At 51.4% G+C, this 20,309-nt stretch overlaps 1 protein-coding gene across 9 annotated transcripts in view; it reads left to right on the top strand.

Moving 5' to 3' along the window:
* Nfatc2 (nuclear factor of activated T-cells 2) overlaps nucleotides 1-20,309 on the top strand; it is a 132,137-nt gene that overhangs the window by 29,072 nt on the left and 82,756 nt on the right. For 6 of the 9 annotated variants that reach the window (XM_087652412.1, XM_087652413.1, XM_087652411.1 and 3 more), the window contains 2 exon segments: nucleotides 6,364-7,399; nucleotides 11,618-11,789. In XM_087652412.1, the coding sequence (XP_087508538.1) occupies nucleotides 6,364-7,399; nucleotides 11,618-11,789 (1,208 nt within the window). 9 annotated transcript variants of the gene reach the window in all.

Below are 20,309 nucleotides of genomic sequence, written 5' to 3'. Positions count from 1 at the left end.
TGCATTCATGTGCACGTGTACGTACGTGCATGTGTGTGAGCAAAAACATGCAAGTGTGTGTGCATGTGCATGCATATATGCATGTGTGCATGTGCGTGTGTGTGCATGTGCGCACGTGTGCACTCCCACTGTGCATGTATGTGCATGTGCGTGTATGTGCATGTGTGCAAACATGTAGCGTAAGCATGTGCAAGTGTGCATTTTTGTGCACGTGCATGTGTGTGAGCGAACACGTGCAAGTGTGTGCATGTGCATGTGCATGTACGTATGCATGTGTGCACTGTGCACGTGTGTGTGTGTGTGTGTGTGTGTGTGTGTGTGTGTGTGTGTTGAGAAAGAGGACAAGATAGAGAATCCAGAGCAGCTATGGCTCCTGCCTTCCTCCTTCTCAAGGGTAGGCCAGGCATCTCTCATGGTAGGTGACATGGAAGTGTCCCACCATGAGTGTCCCACCATGAGTGTCCCACCATGAGTGTCCCACCATGAGTGCATGGCGCATAGAGAGAGCTATCTCCTCTTTATGTGTCTATGGGTGTTTGCCTGCGTGCATGGCTGTGTTGTGCAAGCCTAGCGTCTTTGATCAGAAGAGAGTGTCAGACCCCCCTGGGACTAGAGTTACAGATGGTTATGAGGTGCCATGTGGGTGCTAGGAATCGAACCTGGGTCCTCTGGAAGACCATCCAGTGCTCTTAACCACTGAGCCATCTCTCCAGCTCCAGGAGCTCTCTCCTAGATACTGTTTTCTCCTTGAGTTGGTAGGAATGTGTCTCAGAGGAGTGCTCCCAACCCTTGAGTGCCTTCCTAAGCCCTGGGCTCCCTTCTGCTGCCTGTGTGCCTAAACATGGGCACACTGCAGGGTCACAGAACCTATGCTATATCTCAATGGTGGTGGCAAACCAAGGTGCTTAGAGTTTGACAAAGCCTGTTCACCTCTGCCTGCCACACAAATTATACCTCAAAGAAAAAGCAATGTGAGTGTGGGGGTGTGTATGAAATGAGGGCTTAGAACCTTTGTCCAGATGATCCACTGGAATGTAGTCACCCCTCACCCCCGGGTAGCACTACATATGAAACAGCCTCCCATATGCAAGTATTCCGTTACTGAGCTCTCTCACGCCTGGCCCTCTTACGCAGGGTCTTGCTAAATTGTTCACGCTGGCCTTGAACTCACTCTGTAGTTCAAGCAGGCCCTGAACTAGGTGATGCTCCTGCCTCAGCCTCCTGGAGTAATGTAGACCATTCCTTTCAAAATAAAAATTAAGATGTGGGGCTGGTCAGATAGCTCAGTGGTTCAGATCACTTGCTGCTATTCCAGAGGACCATTGAATTCACGACTGCCAGCTCACAGCCATTCGTAACGCCAGCTTCAGGAGGCTCTGGCGGCCTCTGTGAACACACACACACTCACACACACACACACACACACACTCACACATACACACTTTAAGAAGGAAAGGGTAGAGTGGAACAGGCATGGTACGCACATAATGTTCACAAGCAATGCTGCCTACAGCTGAGATGCAGAGGTTTATGGAAACCTCCTGAGGAAACTGGCATCAAGGTGTGCTTCTGAGCTACGCTGGCTTCTATCTGGGCTCTGGGCAGGTGAGGCCAAAGGGCCCAAGAGTGAGGATCCCAGCCACTCTCAGAAAGATGCTAATGGCTTGCCATTTGTGAGGTTTGCTGTCAAATCCCAGAGAAAGCAAAAGCTCTTTGTTACCTTCCCACCCCTGCTGGCTGTTAAACGTTTATAGACTTGGGGAGAGACAAGAGGGGGAAGAAAGAAAGGAAAGAAAACTGCCACCAGGGTAGGTTAAACCAGTGTAAACACTGCAGTGCTAGGCTCTGAGGGCTTGGCTGATCCTTGGGGTTCTGAGGCTGTGTGCGTGCATGCGCGCGCGCGTGTGTGTGTGTGTGTGTATGTATGTATGTATACACCCACGTGTGCACCCATGTGTGTGTACGTGTGTGCAGTGTATGTCCCATGTTTGTGTGTGTGGCCATGTGTGTGTATGTGTGTGTGCACACATGTGTATGTGTGTTGTGTGTGTGTGCCTTGTGTGTATGCTCAAATGTGCACCCATGTGTGTATGTATATATCCCATGTTTGTGTGTGTGGCCATGTGTATGTGTGTGTGCACAAGTGTGTAAGTGTGTGTGCCTTGTGTGTGTCCCATGTTTGTGTATGTGGCCGTGTGTGTGTGTGTGTGTATGTGAGCACACGTGCGCACATTTCTCCTGCCTCAGCCTCCAAGTGCTGGTATGCTGGGCACTACCACACCCCATGATGCGTGTCCATGCTGGACAGGTCTGGATTGCTCACAGCATCCTGAGGCATGTTCCAGTGTGACTGGAATCTCTGTATGGGGCTGGTGTCTGGTTTGGTCACTTTGTCGAGAATGGGTTCTCAGAATATCACTGAACACGGATTTGATGCTTAATGGCTCCTATGTTAGACATCTGTGCTGTGCTACCTGCCTGGAAGTGGCATGTGCACGCGCGCGCTCCGGCACACACACACACACACACACACACACGCACACACACACACACACACACAGCAGCAGCAGCAGCAGCAGCAGCAGCAGCAGCAGCAGCAGCAGCAGCAGCTCAAGTTCAGACGCACCTTCACCCGTGCACAATGTAAACCCCAGCTCTGCAGCCCAAGCTAGAGAATGAAAGCGCCAAGGGACGCAGACGAGCTTTTCCTCTGTCCTGGTCTAAGCGAGTCTGTGGGGCCTGGAGTGGGTGGGGACTTTTCTTCTGCCGCTAGCCACTTAGCAGCAGAGCGAGGAGTAAGTTCTGTTTCCCGCCCAGTCAGCAGAGTTCCGTCGTCATGTGTCATGTTCCATGTCACCTCCACCTCCCCCAACCTGCTCCACAGAGGCTAATTAGGTTTGCGACATTGAGTTTGTTTTCTCTGCATAATACAGAAACCAAAGAGTCTCCTTTTAGCAGGGCTGCAGAAATGGTTCAGTGCGAGGACCTGAGTTTGGCTCAGGCATGGCTACACACTCTTGTAACCCCAGTTCGGTTAGGCAGAGACAGGAGGATGGCTGGCGCTTGCTGGCCACCAGGCTGGCTCAAAGTTCAGTGAGAGACCCTGATTCAAAGGGAATAAGGTAGAGAGTGAGGGGGCAGGACACCTGACATCCTCCTCTGGCTTTGTGTGTGCCTAGGTGTGCACACATACACACACGTGCACACCCTCCCCACACGTGTGCCCCCTCCTCTTTTAGACAGCCCATCCTGTGTCCACTTTACCCTGTCTTTACTACCGAATCTCAGTGGTCACTGGTGTCTGGTGAGAAGGATTTTTGCATGTTACTGTTGGAATGAACTAGAGCCTCCGACAGCCCCAGGGCTGCAGACACTAACCTAAGGCTCGCTCCTCTCCTACGGGATGCATTTCTGAGAGTGCTGCTCGGAGCTCTGGGATGTATTTGGGATTTCTTGGGATGTTACCCATCTAGTCACCCTCTCTACAGAAGATGCCCTCTGCCTTGTAGGTCAGGGGGTGACATTTTGGAGGAGTGCTGTCAGGGTCCCGTGCGATTTTCATGGGACACATGGGAATGCTGGCATTCCTCTGTCAAGGGCCTACCTTGTGCCAGCTCCCATCCAGGTGACAGAGGTTCAGTAGGACTTAGGAGAATTCTCATGGCATCTCTGGTCAGGAGATGGGCAGGCTCGCTAATCAGTAGCTGATATCACGATTACTTCGGTAGAATTGGGGGACATACAGGGTGTAGAGCAGGCACCCCTTGGGGGAGCGAGCTATTAAGGGACAGTGGCAGAGCTTGTGGGCCTGGGTGAATGGAGCTGCTGGGGCAGAGGGAATAGAAACTGCGAAGTCCTGAGGCCAGGAGGAAGTGGGTGCTTCCCCCAAACCTCACTTTGCCTGGAATCCAGAGAGAAGAGAAGCCGAGGGTGGGTAGAACAGACCCCAGCCATGTTGGCCCAAGTGAAGTCATTTGTTTTCATGCTAAGAGCGGCGATCAGCCCTTTGGGAGCCTTCATCTGGAACAGGGGCACCATCTGGGCATGTTGAGGTCAATTCAGCTAAGTTGGCGTACCCTTCTTCTGTGGAGGTCCAGAAAAGGTACACAGAGACCAAAGATCACCAGAGTGCCCACCCCAGCTCCCCAGAGCAGGAGACCTATTCCTGGCTTGCAGGATACTGGGTATGATTCTTTTATTAATCCTCTAGGTCACTTCACAGATGTTTGTGTGAGGAAGGACAGTGGCAGGAACTGTGGTGGGTGCGAGGCAAACAATGCTGTCCCACAGCGGTTGTGAACTCAAAGTGGAGTAGAACTACCAACGTCCATAAAGAGCCAGAGAGGAAAAGTTTTAAGACTTGTGGCTCGTATAGACCCTGCCAAAACTCTAAGCTCTCCTGTTACAGTGAAGGAGCAAACTCTAGGGATAAATAGACATGGTTGTGTACCAATAAAACTTTATCAGCAGACGAAATGCCGGCCCTTGGGCGGGGACTTCTTGCCTGGCCCTTATTTAGCAGGACAAGTTCACTAAATACACATATATATCAGATGTGTGTGGGGGGATCTGGTAGAGAGTGCAAAGGAGAGGTGGCAGGGCAGGGTTTGGAGATGATCTTTTGGGGTGCAGTCTATGGAGCTATAGTGAGAGCAGATACATGGAGTAGGGGAAACATTCCTAAGAAGAGAGAAGGGAGAAGAGGGAAGAGCTTCCTCAAGAACGCTGAGCAGGAAGTGTTTGAAAAGCGCTTAGTGGAGCTGTCTCTGAGCTGCTTGGGGGGGGGGGATACTGGACACAGGTGGAGTGGGGAGACAGGCTGGTGGCAGGGACAGACAGGCCACATGATGACCAAGCCGAAAGACCAAAGGAAGCACGGAAGGACAGTTTCCAGAGTGGACATTGGTCAGAGGATATTTGGGAAAACTGAGAGAGAATAGGGGGAAGGGACAAGACAGACACGTGTGCAGGGAATGCTGGTGCTGGTTTGTGTCTTGATAACAGAGAGGTCAGGATTTGCTGGCGGCTGGGATAGGAGCCAAGGCTGACTCATCACAGATGGAGAAGTGGGGCCTTGGAGAAAGAGTTGGTGTCAGGTGGTGGGAACTAGCGTCCCTTGGTGGCTCTGGAGAAATTCCCCAGTGAGGAATGTAAGGGGTTAGGCTTGCGGTTCAAGGGACAGAATGAGGTGACAGAGTAACAGTCTACTGGAGTGACCCTCTTGTCTGTGGTGGGCCCTTGAGATGGGTCAGTAGAAACTCAAAATTGCCACTGCTGTTCCAAAGGTATTTAGGCCAATCTGTATCCCTCCCCTTAATGGTTGGGGGGTTCTATAGCCATGATCCTGACTTTGGGGGAATCAAAGGGATCCTTTCAAGGAGTTCTGTGTCTGCTAATTTCATATCTTTGGGGGACTCTTGTCCCCACCTGGGCCATGTCTATGAAGGGACATGAGCAAGGAGGGAATCCTGGTTCTAGAAACGTGGGTGCAGACATCTCAAACGCAGACTCCGTGGACCCCAGATTCCGTGTTGTTCCTCTGTATCCTGAGGCCACATCATACATGTGAAATGAGGTCACCTGTAGCCCTGGAGAGTTAACAAATTCTAGTAATGGGGTCGTGACCCACACTGACGTGAAATAACCCCAGTTGGGAGGGAGGAGACCCAGAGGGTAAGATAACCCAGTTGGGGTACTTTTCCTTCAGTTGGTGGTCTGTGGTCCTGTGAGCTATGGGAAATATCAAATCCACTTTAAGGTCTTTTCTTTGTGCCCATGTGCACAAGCATGTTGATGCAGGCACATGTGTATACCATGCATGTGCATATGTATGTGTGCATATGGAGACCAGAGGTTGATGTCGGGTGTCTCCCTCAAATGCTCTCCACTTATCTTTTGTGACAGGGTCTCTCCCTGAACCTGTAGTTTGTTGAATTGGTTACAATATCTGGCCAATGAGCTTTGGGAACCCTATCTCTGCCTCTTCCTGGACTTTTTTGTAGGCTCTGGGGATCAGACTTGGTTCCTCATATTCACGTGACAGTTTCCGGATCGAACCATCTCTCCAGCTCCTAAGATTCCTTTCTGAGTGATTTTAGGCCTCAGCTTGGAGACCCTTAGGCCAGTTTATCTTCCATACTTCAGCTTGCTACAGGGCTCATGTAGCCAATGCCTGTAGTTGTGGACTCTCTCGAGGGAATTTAGGACCAAGTGGCTTCACTTTACTTGTGGCAAGCTCAGGGTTTGGCATGGTGGGGTATTAAAACCAACCAGTGACAGGAGACCACGCCCACCCATGACTGTGACTCGGCTCCCCAGTTCTGTTTTAGAGGCTTAAAGACCCCCTCCCCCTTCTCTTTCCAGAAGAACCGATCGCACATAAGGCCATCAGCTCACCCTCCGGACTCGCATACCCGGATGATGTCCTGGACTATGGCCTCAAGCCATGCAACCCTCTCGCCAGTCTCTCTGGCGAGCCCCCTGGCCGGTTCGGAGAGTCGGATAGTATAGGGTTCCAGAACTTTCTGAGCCCGGCCAAGCCAGCAGGGGCTTCGGGCCCGAGCCCTCGGATCGAGATCACTCCATCCCACGAACTGATGCAGGCAGGGGGGGCCCTCCGTGGGAGAGATGCCGGCCTGTCCCCCGAGCAGCCGGCCCTGGCTCTGGCCGGCATGGCCGCCAGCCCGAGGTTCACACTGCCCGTGCCCGGCTTCGAGGGCTACCGCGAGCCGCTTTGCTTGAGCCCCGCTAGCAGCGGCTCCTCTGCCAGCTTCATTTCTGACACCTTCTCCCCCTACACCTCGCCCTGCGTCTCACCCAATAACGCCGGGCCCGACGACCTGTGTCCCCAGTTTCAAAACATCCCTGCTCATTATTCCCCCAGAACCTCTCCAATAATGTCACCTCGAACCAGCCTCGCCGAGGACAGCTGCCTGGGCCGACACTCGCCCGTGCCCCGTCCGGCATCCCGCTCCTCCTCACCCGGTGCCAAGCGGAGGCATTCGTGCGCAGAGGCCTTGGTTGCCCCTCTGCCCGCAGCCTCACCCCAGCGCTCCCGGAGCCCCTCGCCACAGCCCTCGCCTCACGTGGCACCCCAGGACGACGGCATCCCCGCTGGGTACCCCCCCACGGCCGGCTCTGCTGTTCTCATGGATGCCCTCAACAGCCTGGCCACCGACTCGCCCTGCGGGATCCCCTCTAAGATATGGAAGACCAGTCCTGATCCAACTCCCGTGTCCACTGCTCCATCCAAGGCAGGCCTGGCCCGCCACATCTACCCTGCTGTGGAGTTCCTGGGGCCGTGTGAGCAGGAGGAGAGGAGGAATTCCGCTCCAGAGTCCATCCTGCTGGTACCACCCACCTGGCCCAAGCAATTGGTGCCGGCCATTCCCATCTGCAGGTGAGTGGGACTTTAAGAGCTGTCCATGCCCGAGTGTGCCCTAAGAGCTGGTTTTCCCATTATTTACATGGATTTTTGTCACATAGATGACACTTACTGGCTATAAGTACCTGGGAAGGATGTTCATTTCCCCAAGCCTTAGTTTCCTCATCTGTAAAATGGGTACATCTGTAAAATGTATCTCTGATACAGCAGGTGGTAGTGAGGATGTTATTGTGTACTACGCATGATGGCTGCCCCCTAGGGCACATCATTTACTCTGTCACCCAGCAAGTATGATAAAGTCCATACTATGTGCTGGATTCCTTTAAAGGAGCAGATAGCTGTGAACTAGCCGAAACAGGCCTGTAAGCCTGCCACTTTGGAGCAAACCTCGGTATGTAACACCTGCTTCCTCGTTCTAAGAGGAACTGTGTGTGAGGGCATCTGGTGCCTGCCATTAGACTGTGCTTGGTGAGGAGGAAGCCCAAGTAACAGCAAATGGCACAGCTCAATCCTCAAATAGCATAAGAACCAGACGGGCCAAACAATGGGTGTGGCTCACAGCCTAGCGGCTTTGGGCTGTGTGAGGACTGAATGTGTGTCCTGACTCTGCCGCTCGTTGCCTGTGTGAACGTGGGCATTGTGCCACCTTCCTGTTTTTGTGCCCGAGACAGACATTAGTAAACAATTACGGTTTTCTCATTGAGCACATTTACGACAGAGCAGACATCACTAATCAATCATGGCTCCCCTACCTCAACCCCTGCACTTGTGCGAACACGTTTTTTGGGTCTTTGTTCATTTCCCGTGAGATGAGAGGAATAGCGGTACCTACCTCTTACGGACTTTTGTTTTTCATCAAGAGCTAGGTAAAAGGACACAAGTCAGAGGCCTGGCTTACAGCCTGTATGAAGTAAGCGCTCAGGAGCAGGGCAGCTCTGTTATGCTCTTACAGGGGGTCTTAGTTCCTTTCCCTGCTGCTGACTGAAACACCCTGACAGATACAAGTAAAGAAGCAAGACTATTCTGGCTCACGGATCCAACGTATGGTCCATCGTGCTGGGAACGTCAGAGGCAGGAGCTTTTTAAACAGTCCAGGATCCCAGCCTAGGGGATGGTGCCTCTCACAGTGGGTGACTATTCCCACCTTAATTAATCTTGTCAGGATCACCCAGGCACACCTAGTGGTCTGTCTCCCGGGTGATTCTAGAGCTGAAGTTGACAGTTGAGGTGAATTCACTCTGGAGCTTTAAAGGTCACCCAGGGGACCTTTAGGAAGGACTTCTTTGCCGACAGGCCTTGTGCCAGGAGATTGATGACAGGTAGAGGGACGACAGTAACATGAATAGGGGCCCTGCTGTGTGCCCGCCGGACTCTGTGTGGCATCCTGCCTCTTCCTTGTGTGAACCTGGGTTGGTTATTTGGCACTTTTATTTTGTCTTTTTTTTTTTTTTCTGGAGCTGGGGACCGAACCCAGGACCTTGCGCTTGCTAGGCAAGCACTCTATCACTGAGCTAAATCCCCAACCCCTATTTGGCACTTTTAAAAATATTCGTTTGGATGCCAAGGAGAGAGCTGAGTGAGGGAGACGTGTGCTGCCTCTCCTCTCTGCCCAACCTGTCATATGAAGCACAGGAGGCCTGGACTGTCACTGTCACTCTGTGTGGTCCACACAGTGCTTTCTTTAGCAAAGGGAAGCATTCTCACCTGATAAAGCACAGTGTTGAATTGAGTTGGCGAAGCCTGGCTGGGCCTGTCAGCCCCTCACAGGCTGCACTGAATGGGAAAGGATAAGCTTGACCCTTGTATGGTCTTGGCCATGTGTGAAAATCAGGAGGTGCCATGGGAACTCATGCATGTGCCACCTCAGAGAACCTTTGAATACAAGAGTCTATGAAGTAAAACTGCTTATCTGCCCACCCACCTATCCATCTATCCGTTTGCCTACCTATTTCATCCATCTAGCCACCAATGCATGGAGCTCACCCACCCACTGACCTATCCCATCCACCCATCCATCCATCCATCCATCCATCCATCCATCCATCCATCCATCCATTCACATATCCATCTATCCACATATCTATCCATCCACATATCCATCCATCTGTCCATCCATCCATTCACTCATCTATCCATCCACCCATCCATCCATCATCCATCCATCCATCCATTCCTCCCTCCCTCCCTCCCTCCCACCTATCAATGTTAGGCCATGGTGAGATTTTCTCAGACCCATTTAAGAATAAGTTGGTTAGACAAGATCAGTGTGGAGACAAGTGTGTGTCCTAGATTTGGGGTCAAGTAACTAGAGTTGGAGCCTAGTCTGTGTCTCGCCCTGTGATCTTAGGTAACATTTTCTGAGGTGCAAAAGGAAGATACTGGGCTGTTTTTCCAGACCTTGGTCGACTCTATAATGATGTAATTCTTACCCATGTTGAGTAGCTGTTGATATACAGGACAGCATTGAGACTCTAAGGTTGAACTCTTAGGTGCTGAAACTTAAAACCTTCCCTTGAAGTGTGGTCTCTGCATCTGATACCATAGCCAAGTCAAAGAGTCCATAGAAAATGATGTGTGTGTGTGTGTGTGTGTGTGTGTGTATGTGTGGTATGTGGGTATGTATATGTGCATGTATGTGTATGTGTGCTATAAGGTGTATGTATATGCACACATATGTGTGTATACATATATGTATGTGTGCATGAACTTGTGTATGTATGTGGTATGTATGTATATGTCCAGGTACATGTGTATGCACAGTACACGTGTTGTATATGTATGTGTGGTGTGTGTATATCTGTGTCCATGTACATGTGGTATCTACATATGCATGTATGTGGTATGCATATGTGTATGTCCATGTACATGCATATGTGTTGTGTGTATATGTACATGCACATTATATGTATATGTTTCTGTGTTATACATATGTCCTTGTACATGTGTGTGATGTGGGTGTCCATGTATGTATATGCGTGTGGTGTATGTGGGCACGTACCTGTGTGTATAAGAATGTGTGTGGTGGGGTTGGGGATTTAGCTCAGTGGTAGAGCGCTTGCCTAGGAAGCGCAAGGCCCTGGGTTCGGTACCCAGCTCCGAAAAAAAAAAAAAAGAAGAATGTGTGTGGTGTGGGTATATGTGTATTCCATGGGTATCTGTGTCATGTTTCTTTTTTTTCTTTTTTTTTTTTTTTTTTGGAGCTGGGGACCGAACCCAGGGCCTTGCGCTTCCTAGGTAAGCGCTCTACCACTGAGCTAAATCCCCAGCCCCCTGTGTCATGTTTCATGTATGTGTTATGTGTGTATATGTGAGTGGTATGTGTATATGTATGCCCATATACATGTGGTGTGTATATATGTTTGTGGTGTGTGCCTATACACATGTGTGTGTATTTTCCAAGGAAAACGATTAGTGCTAATCGTTATTGATTGCCCTGATGCTAAGCTCCTCATAGGATTTCAGTATCCTCACGGCTGAGGAAACTGGCCTAGAGAGTTGCAGGCATCTGCTCACAGACACAGGGGAGTAGGCGTTAGGGCAGGGATTTGCACTTGGTATGGGACTCTAGTCATGATCTTCCTTTACCCCTCACATGGGGTTCACGTAGTTTGGTCCATCCATACCTGAACTACATTCCCCTCTGTGCTTCTAGGACCCATCACTCAGCGGCCCATCAGTTAGTGATCATGAGTGGACCTGAGCTCATTCCCAAATGCATTGCTAATCAAGACAATGAGACATAGAGGCCCAGTCTCTTTACCCTCTGACTGTAGGAGACTGAGCCTAAGAGAGTACTTAGCCCCTGGGGAGGTAGTGGCATACTCCAAGTTGCCACTGAAGCCTTCCAAACTCACTTTTGCCCTCTGGAAAAGGAAAAGTTCTGGTAGAGAGATGTTTTAGAGATCAAGGTTGGGTTTTTCACAATTTTTAGAGAAGCCATCACAGCCATTGGAAACATGCAGGAACTAACACATAATGAAATTAGCTTCATCCCCGTCCCCCATGGAACCAGTTACACTGCCTTCATCAGGATGAAGATGAGAGCAAGGGGGGGGGGCTTTGCCTTCGGAAGAGCTCCCCTACCATGAGGGGGCAATTTGTACCTCCTCGACACTCAGCATTTTATTCCTTTACCCCTGGGTACAGTTTTCAGAAAAGGGGCCATTTACATTTAGTGTAAATACAGACTAATTTGGTTTTATGTCCTCATGACTGGGTCTTTTCTTCCCACAGCATCCCCGTGACTGCATCCCTCCCACCACTAGAGTGGCCACTCTCCAACCAGTCGGGCTCCTATGAGCTTCGGATTGAGGTCCAGCCCAAGCCCCATCACCGAGCCCACTATGAGACAGAGGGCAGCCGTGGCGCTGTCAAAGCCCCAACAGGAGGACACCCTGTGGTGCAGGTATGGAGTCAAATTCTCTTACTTCTGTGCTCTATGCTGTCACCAGGAGTTTCACTCTCCTTGCTGCTGTTCGTGAGACTGAAAATACCTCTGCTTTCTACTCCTCGGAGAGAGAGAGAAGCCTGAGAGGAGCATCAAGAGCTTAGTGCAGAATTGCATTCTGGGGGGAAGTCTCAAGGGCGGGGTGAGGAAACATGATGTTCCTGTGGAAGATGGTCTGGCTTTTTCTTTGTGATGGAGAGATTGCTAGAATGTGGCAGAGTTGTTAGAGCTGTAAGCCTCTCTGCTCGCTTTTTCCTAAACATTTTTTTATGTCTGTGGCTTGCGAGTAAACCTGAGATGTGTATAAGTAAGTAGAGAAATTCAGGTTTTTTTTTCTCCTCCAAAATAGTTGAATTGAAACATTCTTCAAATTGTATAATCTGGTTAGCTACAAAGCACAGACAGGTGTCTAAGTTCCCGCTGTGTGAACCCACACAGCTCAACTCACCAGAATCTTCTATACACTGTAACTGTTTATTTGTCTCTATGTTACAGCGGAACTACAATATGGTAGGGACCTGGACACTGCATTTCTAAGCGTCTTTGAGGGGGATTGTGAGTTCCAGGCCAGCCAAGGCTATATAGAGAGACCCTGTATCTCCCCCATCCCCAAAAGAAAAAAAAAGAAAGAAGAAACTTCCTTAGAAAGTACAAAACAGGAACACAGGAGTAGAGACCAGAAGGCAAACAACCCCCAAACGCTAAAATTCTCCCCAAGTGCACTGGGTGTGTTCCCCTAGTTCAGGAACCCCAACTGTGATCAAAGCATTTGCTACATGGCCATAACAAAACTGTAATGAAGCCCATTGTTCTGTACAATTAATATATGCCAAGGAGAAGGGGAAAAATGACAAACCTGGCACAGCCTGCTCTCTGACCTGGCAGCCCTAGACCCAGGTTCCTTTCCCAAAGCCTGAGCCTCCCTTTCCCCTTTCTTATGTATCTTGTGGTTGTTACTTCTGCTCTGACATTGGGGCTGATGTACAGGGCAGTGTATGCTGGACTTTGCTGTCTTCCTCTAATGGCGTCAGCCCAAGTACCGGCTGGCCACCTTGAGCATGTGCCAGCTGATGGTATAGCTGGTTGGTTAGGGGGCGTCTGCGGGAAGCCTCAGTTGCTTCTCGATGCTTGTAGGGTACCTTGGGCAGTCTGATCTGGTGGATCTTGGTAAGCTCTGGTTTGGGGTCCTAACTAGATAGGAAGGTACTGAATGATGATGTCCTGACTCCAAGGCCTCACTTCTGGATGATTGGTGGGTCAGCGCCACTCCAGTGAGCTGGAGGGGGTCAGTCCCTTTCTGCTTGTAGCCTCTTAAGTCCCCCGCTGTCCCCATCATGACTCTCTCTGTGCTTGCACAGCCCTTGGCCATGGCTCCTAAGAAACCACCTCCTCTCTGATGTCACTCCATGGATTCCAGCTGCAGCAGCCAGAGGGGCTGAAGTCTATCCTTTTGGCTCGGGGGGGGGGGGGGGGCTCCACACCGTTTGGTCTCTAGCCCCAGGCCTGGAAGGGAAGCAAACTCGGAGGGACCTGCCTCATGGGCATCCCTGCCTTCAGGGCCACAGTCCATTATGTGCTGTCATCGTCCACAGTTGGTGGCTTTGTGACCTTTAGTTTTGAGTCTCTGTGGCCGGAGAGCTACTCAGCTACCAGCTATTTTAACCTCCCCTAACACTACTGTTTTTAAAAAGAAGAAAGTCTGTTATGATTGGCATGGCTCAGTTGCTTGAGGAGGGGACCCTGGCCTGCAGGTTTGCTGGGAGACTGGGTCCTGATAGAGAAGCTCACTAAAGGCAGGCGAGGAGAAAGGGAGAGATTGCATATTGTGGAGGAAGGACCAGAGGGTAATTCTAGAACGCCCGACAGAAAGCAAGGGCCTGGGAGTGGCTTTGCCTAGTCCATCCAGCACGGGATTAATTTGTGGGGCTTGCCCTACACCTGTGCCATCTGCTGGGCTTGGCTCTGAGTCCAGGGAGAGTTGGGAAGGAGTCGTGCCTCTTTTGTGAGGGGGAGACAGCGATGATCTTGAGGGTGGTGGATGGATTAACCGTGTCAAGAGATAGTGAGGAGAAGTTCCTGGCCCTTTGGGCCTGTGACACAGAGGGGTGGGTGTGACCGGGGCAGAGGTCAGTGGAGTTCTTTGAGGAAGGGGCTGGGGCTGAGGACAAGGCACACGGGGGTGTGGGCAGGGTGCAGCTTGTACCCGGGGGTCCCGGGAGGAAGAACACTGAGAGGAGGAGCAGAAAGAGGCTGGTGTAACTGGAACGTGAGGGTAGGGAAGGGGTGTAGGACTAGGGTTTTGGGGTGTGGGGTGAAGATGCGGAAGAGGACACAGAACTCAGGTTCTCGCCCTCCATGTGGAGCAAGAGGAAGGGGACTGGAGACTCCTTCGAAGGGCTCTGTGTGTCTCGGCGCATGAGCTGTTTTCATTCACTGGTCTGTTAGTGCTTATTTCTTGGATACCAGGCAAGGCTCTGGGTTCTCAGGATGACAGGAACCCAACAGCCAGATTTCACATTCAGTACAATGATGAGCATTTCAGAAGTGCTTACCACATGAGACCCATTCCATTTTCATCAGGGTGAGGTCTCAAAACTTGTCCAAGGTCACTGCCGTTTAACGACAGAGTAATGGTTGCTTCAGGACCTTGCTTGTCATCCATGGACAGTTTAGCCTGACCTCTGTCTCACAGAGAAGTCTGGTGCTTGTGCCTCCTCCCTGTACTCACTCTACAACGTCACCTACTGTCCTGGCTCTGACCCTCTTGCCAGCTCATTGGAACTCAAGTCCTGTTCTCTGTGAGGATTCTGACAGACTCTGACCAGAGGATCATGCTACCACTGTGTGCTGAGACCCGTGACTGGGAAGCCATGTGAGAAGCTGGGCTCGGCTTGGCCTCAGAAACAGGAGTAGACATGATAGTGGCAGAGATCAGGAGAGAGTCAGAGGAAGCTCTAGGTCTCAGTGAGGCCTTGACACTGTTCATCTAGGGCTGGGCCATAGACAGTTCCAGAAAGGGAGTGGCTGGATGATAAGTCTGGAGGAACACTATTGCTCTGCCCCCAAAGTTCACACCTCTCTTCTGGCCTGTTGATTCTCAAAGTGATGTCTCGGGGATGTTCATTTTCTTCCAAAGACACTAGGTGGATTATAATTTAAAACTGTATTGAACAGACCGTGCCCGCTATAAAGTGAAATGTGGGACGCTTCACGTTTTAGCAGATTTTAACGGGGATCTTTGTGGCCGGGAATGTGGCTGCTTTGTAGACTGCTCACCTTACGGTCTCGAAGCCCTGGGCTCCACCTTTGCTTGGCACTACTAAATGGGGCGTGGCTGTGCATATCTGTAATCTTAGCACACCTGTAGGATCTAGAGTCAAGAGTTCTGGAGGAAGCATGGGGCTCTCTCAGGACTCTAGCTGTCCTCTCATCTCAGGCAGCAGGTCTTAGCTTTGTGAGCCAGGAGCAGCTCCCAAGCTCACCAGGTTTAGGTGGTTCCGCCTGTCAGGAGGCTGGGGAAGCCAGCAATCTCTCAGACTGCTAGAGGCTTCCAGGATCATCTCTTGGATTTCAGTCCGTCACTCACTCTGAAGCTGTGCAGAAGGGAGAAAAGCCAGCCGAGTCCCCTTCCCTGGTGAGGTTAAGGGATAAACAGCGCCCCCCAGGCAGCCCTATGTGTGTGGTCCTCTCTGATAAGTTTGTGAGCTCACAACTTCCTGTTTCCTTTTTAGATGTGTGACAGGAAGTGGGTCTTACTGATGGTCATTTGCTGGGGTAGAACGTGTGTGCTAACATCTGTGGAGGCTCATGGGGCCCTGGCTGTGGGGTAGGGGAGTAAGGCTGGCTCAGCTGGGTTGGGGAGGGTTGGGGGATAGGCTCCTCTGGCTCAGACTACAGAAGAAGAGTCTGGGATGGGTGTGTATGTCCTGAGGTGGCTGGGGACTATTTGTTCATAAGTTCCTTAGTCTCTGTCCCTACAGAGATGAGCCAATATCAAACCCAATAAAGAGAAAAGCTAGGGCTGGTAAGCCGGCTCAGCAGACAGGTGCAGCCAAGCTTGATAACCTGAGTTCCAGCCCTTAGACCCATGTGTAGGAAGGAGAGGAGTGACGTCCAAAAGCTGTCCTGTGACCTCCACGTGTACCCCGTGGCATGTTTTCCTGGTCAGGTTAACTGTAGAAAGGATCCCTGTGTTTGGCTCTTGGACCATTGTGGAAGGTGACGGCGTCCCGTCCATCCCAGGCAGACTCCTTTGTTTTCTGTGTATGTGGGAAGGCGCCTTGTGTGTGACTCGACCCAGCCCGTTTATCAGAGGATAAGGATGGGGAAAGGTAGGGTGGAGCGGCGTGTGAATGAGGAGTCCCTGTTAGGAGAAGCTGCCCGCAAGTCCTGCCTTCTCTCCTCTCCTCTGTGCCTGTCCTCTTGTGACATTAACAATTTAATAAAAAATTACTGAGTGTACAGCCCAAGCTTAGGATATCTGTTGGCTGCCTGTGGCTATGTGACCTGCTTGGGGGTTTCTTTGGCTGTGATGATTACCCCCAAAGTGGTGGGGCCGTGTGTGTGTGTGTGTGTGTGTGTGTGTGTGTGCAAGTGTGTGCATGAGTGTGTAAGTGCGTGCATGCGTGTGTGCTTGCATATGCGTGTGCGTGTGTTTATACTCAGCTCCTCCCCCAAAGAGTACCCAGGGGAGGATAGATGTGTCTCAAGCCTCTCTAAGAAGACCAAGGGTCCCCCATTTCTTCAGGTCTGGGCAGAGCGTAGAGGCTTCCAGCTCGTTGGAGAACTCACTGTTCCCCTGAGGGAGAGCTGAGCACGTGTGTCATCCTAAGAGTGACATTCGCTATGAGCTTTCCTCGGTGACCTATTTAGTCTGCGGTGACACCCTGGAGCATAGGTGGTAGGATTACTATGCTCACTTTACAGACAGCAGAAGTGGAGCACAGCACCGGAGCAACTTGCCTGATGTCACCCAGGCCGTGGTGATGGCTGGAAGTGGCCATGAGGGATCGGAAGGCTAGGGCTGTGCTGTTAACTGAAAGAAGAGGAAAGGGAGCAGGGTGTGTGGGGTGAAGGGTGCTGGCTCTGAGGTACTAGGTGTAGCTCATGGCGCTCGGGGGCAGGGCGGGGCTTCATCTTGTAGACTTGCTTTTTCTTGTCAAGAGCATCAGGATGTGGGGCTGGGATGCAGCTCAGTGCTGGATGGGAGGCCCTTTGGTTCTCAGTACCACGTGCACACACACAGATGGGTGAAGGCTGGGAGATGTCGCAGCGGTAAAGCGTTCGCTACGTAAGACCCGAGTTGATCTCCAGGGCAACAGGGTGGTTGCACGTGCTTGCCCTCTAAGTGACAGACCTGGGGATGCAGAGAAGACTGGAGGGTCCCTGAGGCCTGCTGACTAGTGCAATCTATGAGCCTCAGGTTCGGTGAGACGGCCACGGACACAGCTGAACCCTTCCGTGTGCTGCTGGCCCTCTGCATCTGGCTGTTTCTAGTTGCATACAGGATCAGATTCCACACTCACCAGCATTGGGAGACTCAGTCCCAGTTAATAGATGTAGCAAGAAGCTCTGGGAAGGGAAGGGAAGCCCAGAGGTCTGGCGTGGGCTTTGGGCTTGGCTTGGCTTTTGTTGATCTCCCTCCAAGTGGTGACATCTGCTGCTCCCAGACGGCTCTGAAATGATCTAGGCACAGAAGAGAAATATGGGGTGGCATCTGGTTACCCGTGGGACCTCTAGTTGTGGGGGCTGACATGAATGAGTCGGGGCAGATTTCTAGAAGGTTCTCCTGCAACAGCTAACAGGGCTGCCCTTCTGGTTGTGTATTGGGCACTGTACCAGGAATCTCTCTGCCTTGTCTCTGTATTCCCCTGGAGAGCCTTGGGGAAGGAGCCTCTGGCTAAGTAGTCCTTCAAAAGAGAGTGACTGGGGCTGGGGATTTAGCTCAGTGGTAGAGCGCTTACCTAGGAAGCGCAAGGCCCTGGGTTCGGTCCCCAGCTCCGAAAAAAAAGAACCAAAAAAAAAAAAAAAAAAAAAAAAAGAGAGTGACTATTGACTAAGGGGATGGCTCAGTGGCAGGAAAGACCATCTGTCTAGAGACGGAAAGACCTGAGTTCGTATCCCCAGCACCCATGTAAAGCGCTGGGAATGGCTGTGTATACCTATTGCCTCAGCTTGCACAGGTGGGGACTAAAGGGCGCTGAGAGCTTGCTGTCCAGCCAGTGTAGCCAAATGGTGAGCTTCCAATTCAGTAAGAGGTTCTCTCAGGACGGCAAGTGATGGAGGAAAAGCCCTGATATCCTGCTGTGGCCTTTGCATTTGTACACATGTGAATGCACACCCATACACTCAGGTGCATAGAACACACACACACACACACACACACACACACAGAGACAGAGACAGAGACAGAGACAGAGAGATAGACAGAGAGACAGAGAGAAAGACACAGAGAGACACAGAGAGACACAGAGGCAGAGACAAAGAGAGACAGAGAGACAGAGAAAGAGAGACAGGGAGAGAGACAGAGAGAAACGGAGAGAGAAGATAGTGACTGTTATCTGCAAATCTATCTCTCTTGTCCTCAGCTGGCCTTTGCGAGCCTCCAGATGCTCTGTGGGTTTAGCAGCTGAGGCCCAGGCTGAACAGGCAGCATTTTCTCATGGTATCATGAATGAGTCTCCAAGCTGACTTGGGTGGCGCCAGCTCTGTCAACAACTCCCACTAACTAGACAGCGAGGTTGGGCGGGTCAGTGGAAGTGATGGCTTCTCAGGGGTTCTGGGACAGTTATGAATGGCAAAGATGATCCTTTTGCACCCCTGGTGGACCCTGGTGGGCTTATATCTGTGTGTTGGCTGGGGCAGGGCTGCAATCTCCTCTCTGTTACTAAAGCAATCAGTGGAGCTTGGAGGGACTTCTTCATGGAGCAGCGTCTTATCTGCAATAGCACGCTGGGCCAAGGCCTCACCCTCACTGGCAAGCACCCTGTCTAGGCTGCACCCCCGCCCGGAAGCTGTCATTGGCCCTGTTTACAGGTGAGGATGTGGGAGCTCCCAGGAGTCTGTGCCCTCTCGGTTGACACGGGTCTCCTTGGGGTGACACTGACGCTGCCCTCTCAGGGTCCCTGCAGACATTAAACGAATGAACGTGACATAGTATAGGAACATGGAGTCACCTTGAGGTGCTCCTCAGTTTCCCTCTGTGGCAGCCTTGGAGGATAGAGCTACTAGTGCAGGCTCCCACAGGTGGTTTAGAGTTCTCTTCCCACCCTGCACCGGGTAACTCTGACTCACAGTAACACAGTTGTGAGACCAGTGCCAGTCCTGTCCTTAGCTTGAGCTCTGTGGAACCTCTGCTACCCTTGTTCCCAAATGGTGTTGTGACATTGCCATCACCACCCCAGGCTTCAGATGTGAACCCAATCGCAGGAGGTCAGGGAGCAAGCCTCCTCCATTGGGGAACCTGGATTTAGAGTTATATCTTGCCTGTAGGGCACTTTGGCTCTAGGTTGTCCCCCAGCCAGCGTAAAGAGTGAGAAGGGATACTGAGTGTGTCCACATGAGCACACATGCCTATGGAACTTCACATATGTGTACACATAGCTGTAAACCTATGTGTGATTCCTCTATATTTGTAGACATATGTGTGCACACACACGTGAATGTTTTTTACGTAACCACGCACATGTGTGCATATGTGCGTGTTCCTTGCCGCCCTGTTTTGTTGGTTTAGAGCTTGAACCTGGGTTCTCCAGTGTGATTAGCAATGATGTCACTGGGCTCTGTCCCCAGCCCTCACATACACAGGAAAACATAAAGAATTGCAGGGCACCCGTCCTAACTGGTGGAGGCTGCTGATGTCCCTTTCCCAGATGCCCTGTGTTTACGCATGCCTTCCTGGGCTTAGCTCCTGGCTTTGCCCTAGGTTTCTTAGGGTATTTGATGATACCATGAGGGGAGGAGATGGTGCTTGACCCGTGAGGCTGGGCATCGCTCAGAGACCTTCCCCTGTTAAGAGGTAGAAGCCTCTTGGTGTTTCTAGGCAGGACTCGATGGTACAGAGAGGTTAGGTAACATGCCTAAGGTCACACAGGAAGTAGGTGAGCCACAAGCCGATCTCTGAGTGGTCTAGCTCAGGAGCCTAACTTCTTGGGCCAGCCTGGGAACCTAACTTCTTGGGTCACAAAGAAGAAATCGAAATCTGTAAATAAAACTACAGGGGGTACTTTTCCTGGTGGCTTCAAGGGCTTCACTATTTGAAAAGTTCAGTAAAGAAACTGGTCTATTCCAGTCGTAATCTGTCCTCGCCAGGTTGTCAGGGTGCAGGCTGGATGGAGGCTGCTGTCTCCCTGATGCTGCTTCCTGCTCTGCCGGTGTTGATGGCCTGGCCAGAGGCTGCTCCCAAGTGTAGGCTGGGTGTCTTAGGTAGGTTTATACTGGTGCGATAAAAACGCCAGCCGAAACTGGCTTGGAGTGTGG

The sequence above is a fragment of the Rattus norvegicus genome, chromosome 3 (assembly GCF_021556685.1).
Source record: "Rattus norvegicus strain SHRSP/BbbUtx chromosome 3, alternate assembly SHRSP_T2T, whole genome shotgun sequence".
In the NCBI taxonomy this organism is placed as follows: Eukaryota; Metazoa; Chordata; class Mammalia; order Rodentia; family Muridae; genus Rattus; species Rattus norvegicus.
The sequence above is the reverse complement of the archived record's forward strand: the minus strand, read 5'-3'. Positions and strand labels throughout refer to the sequence as shown.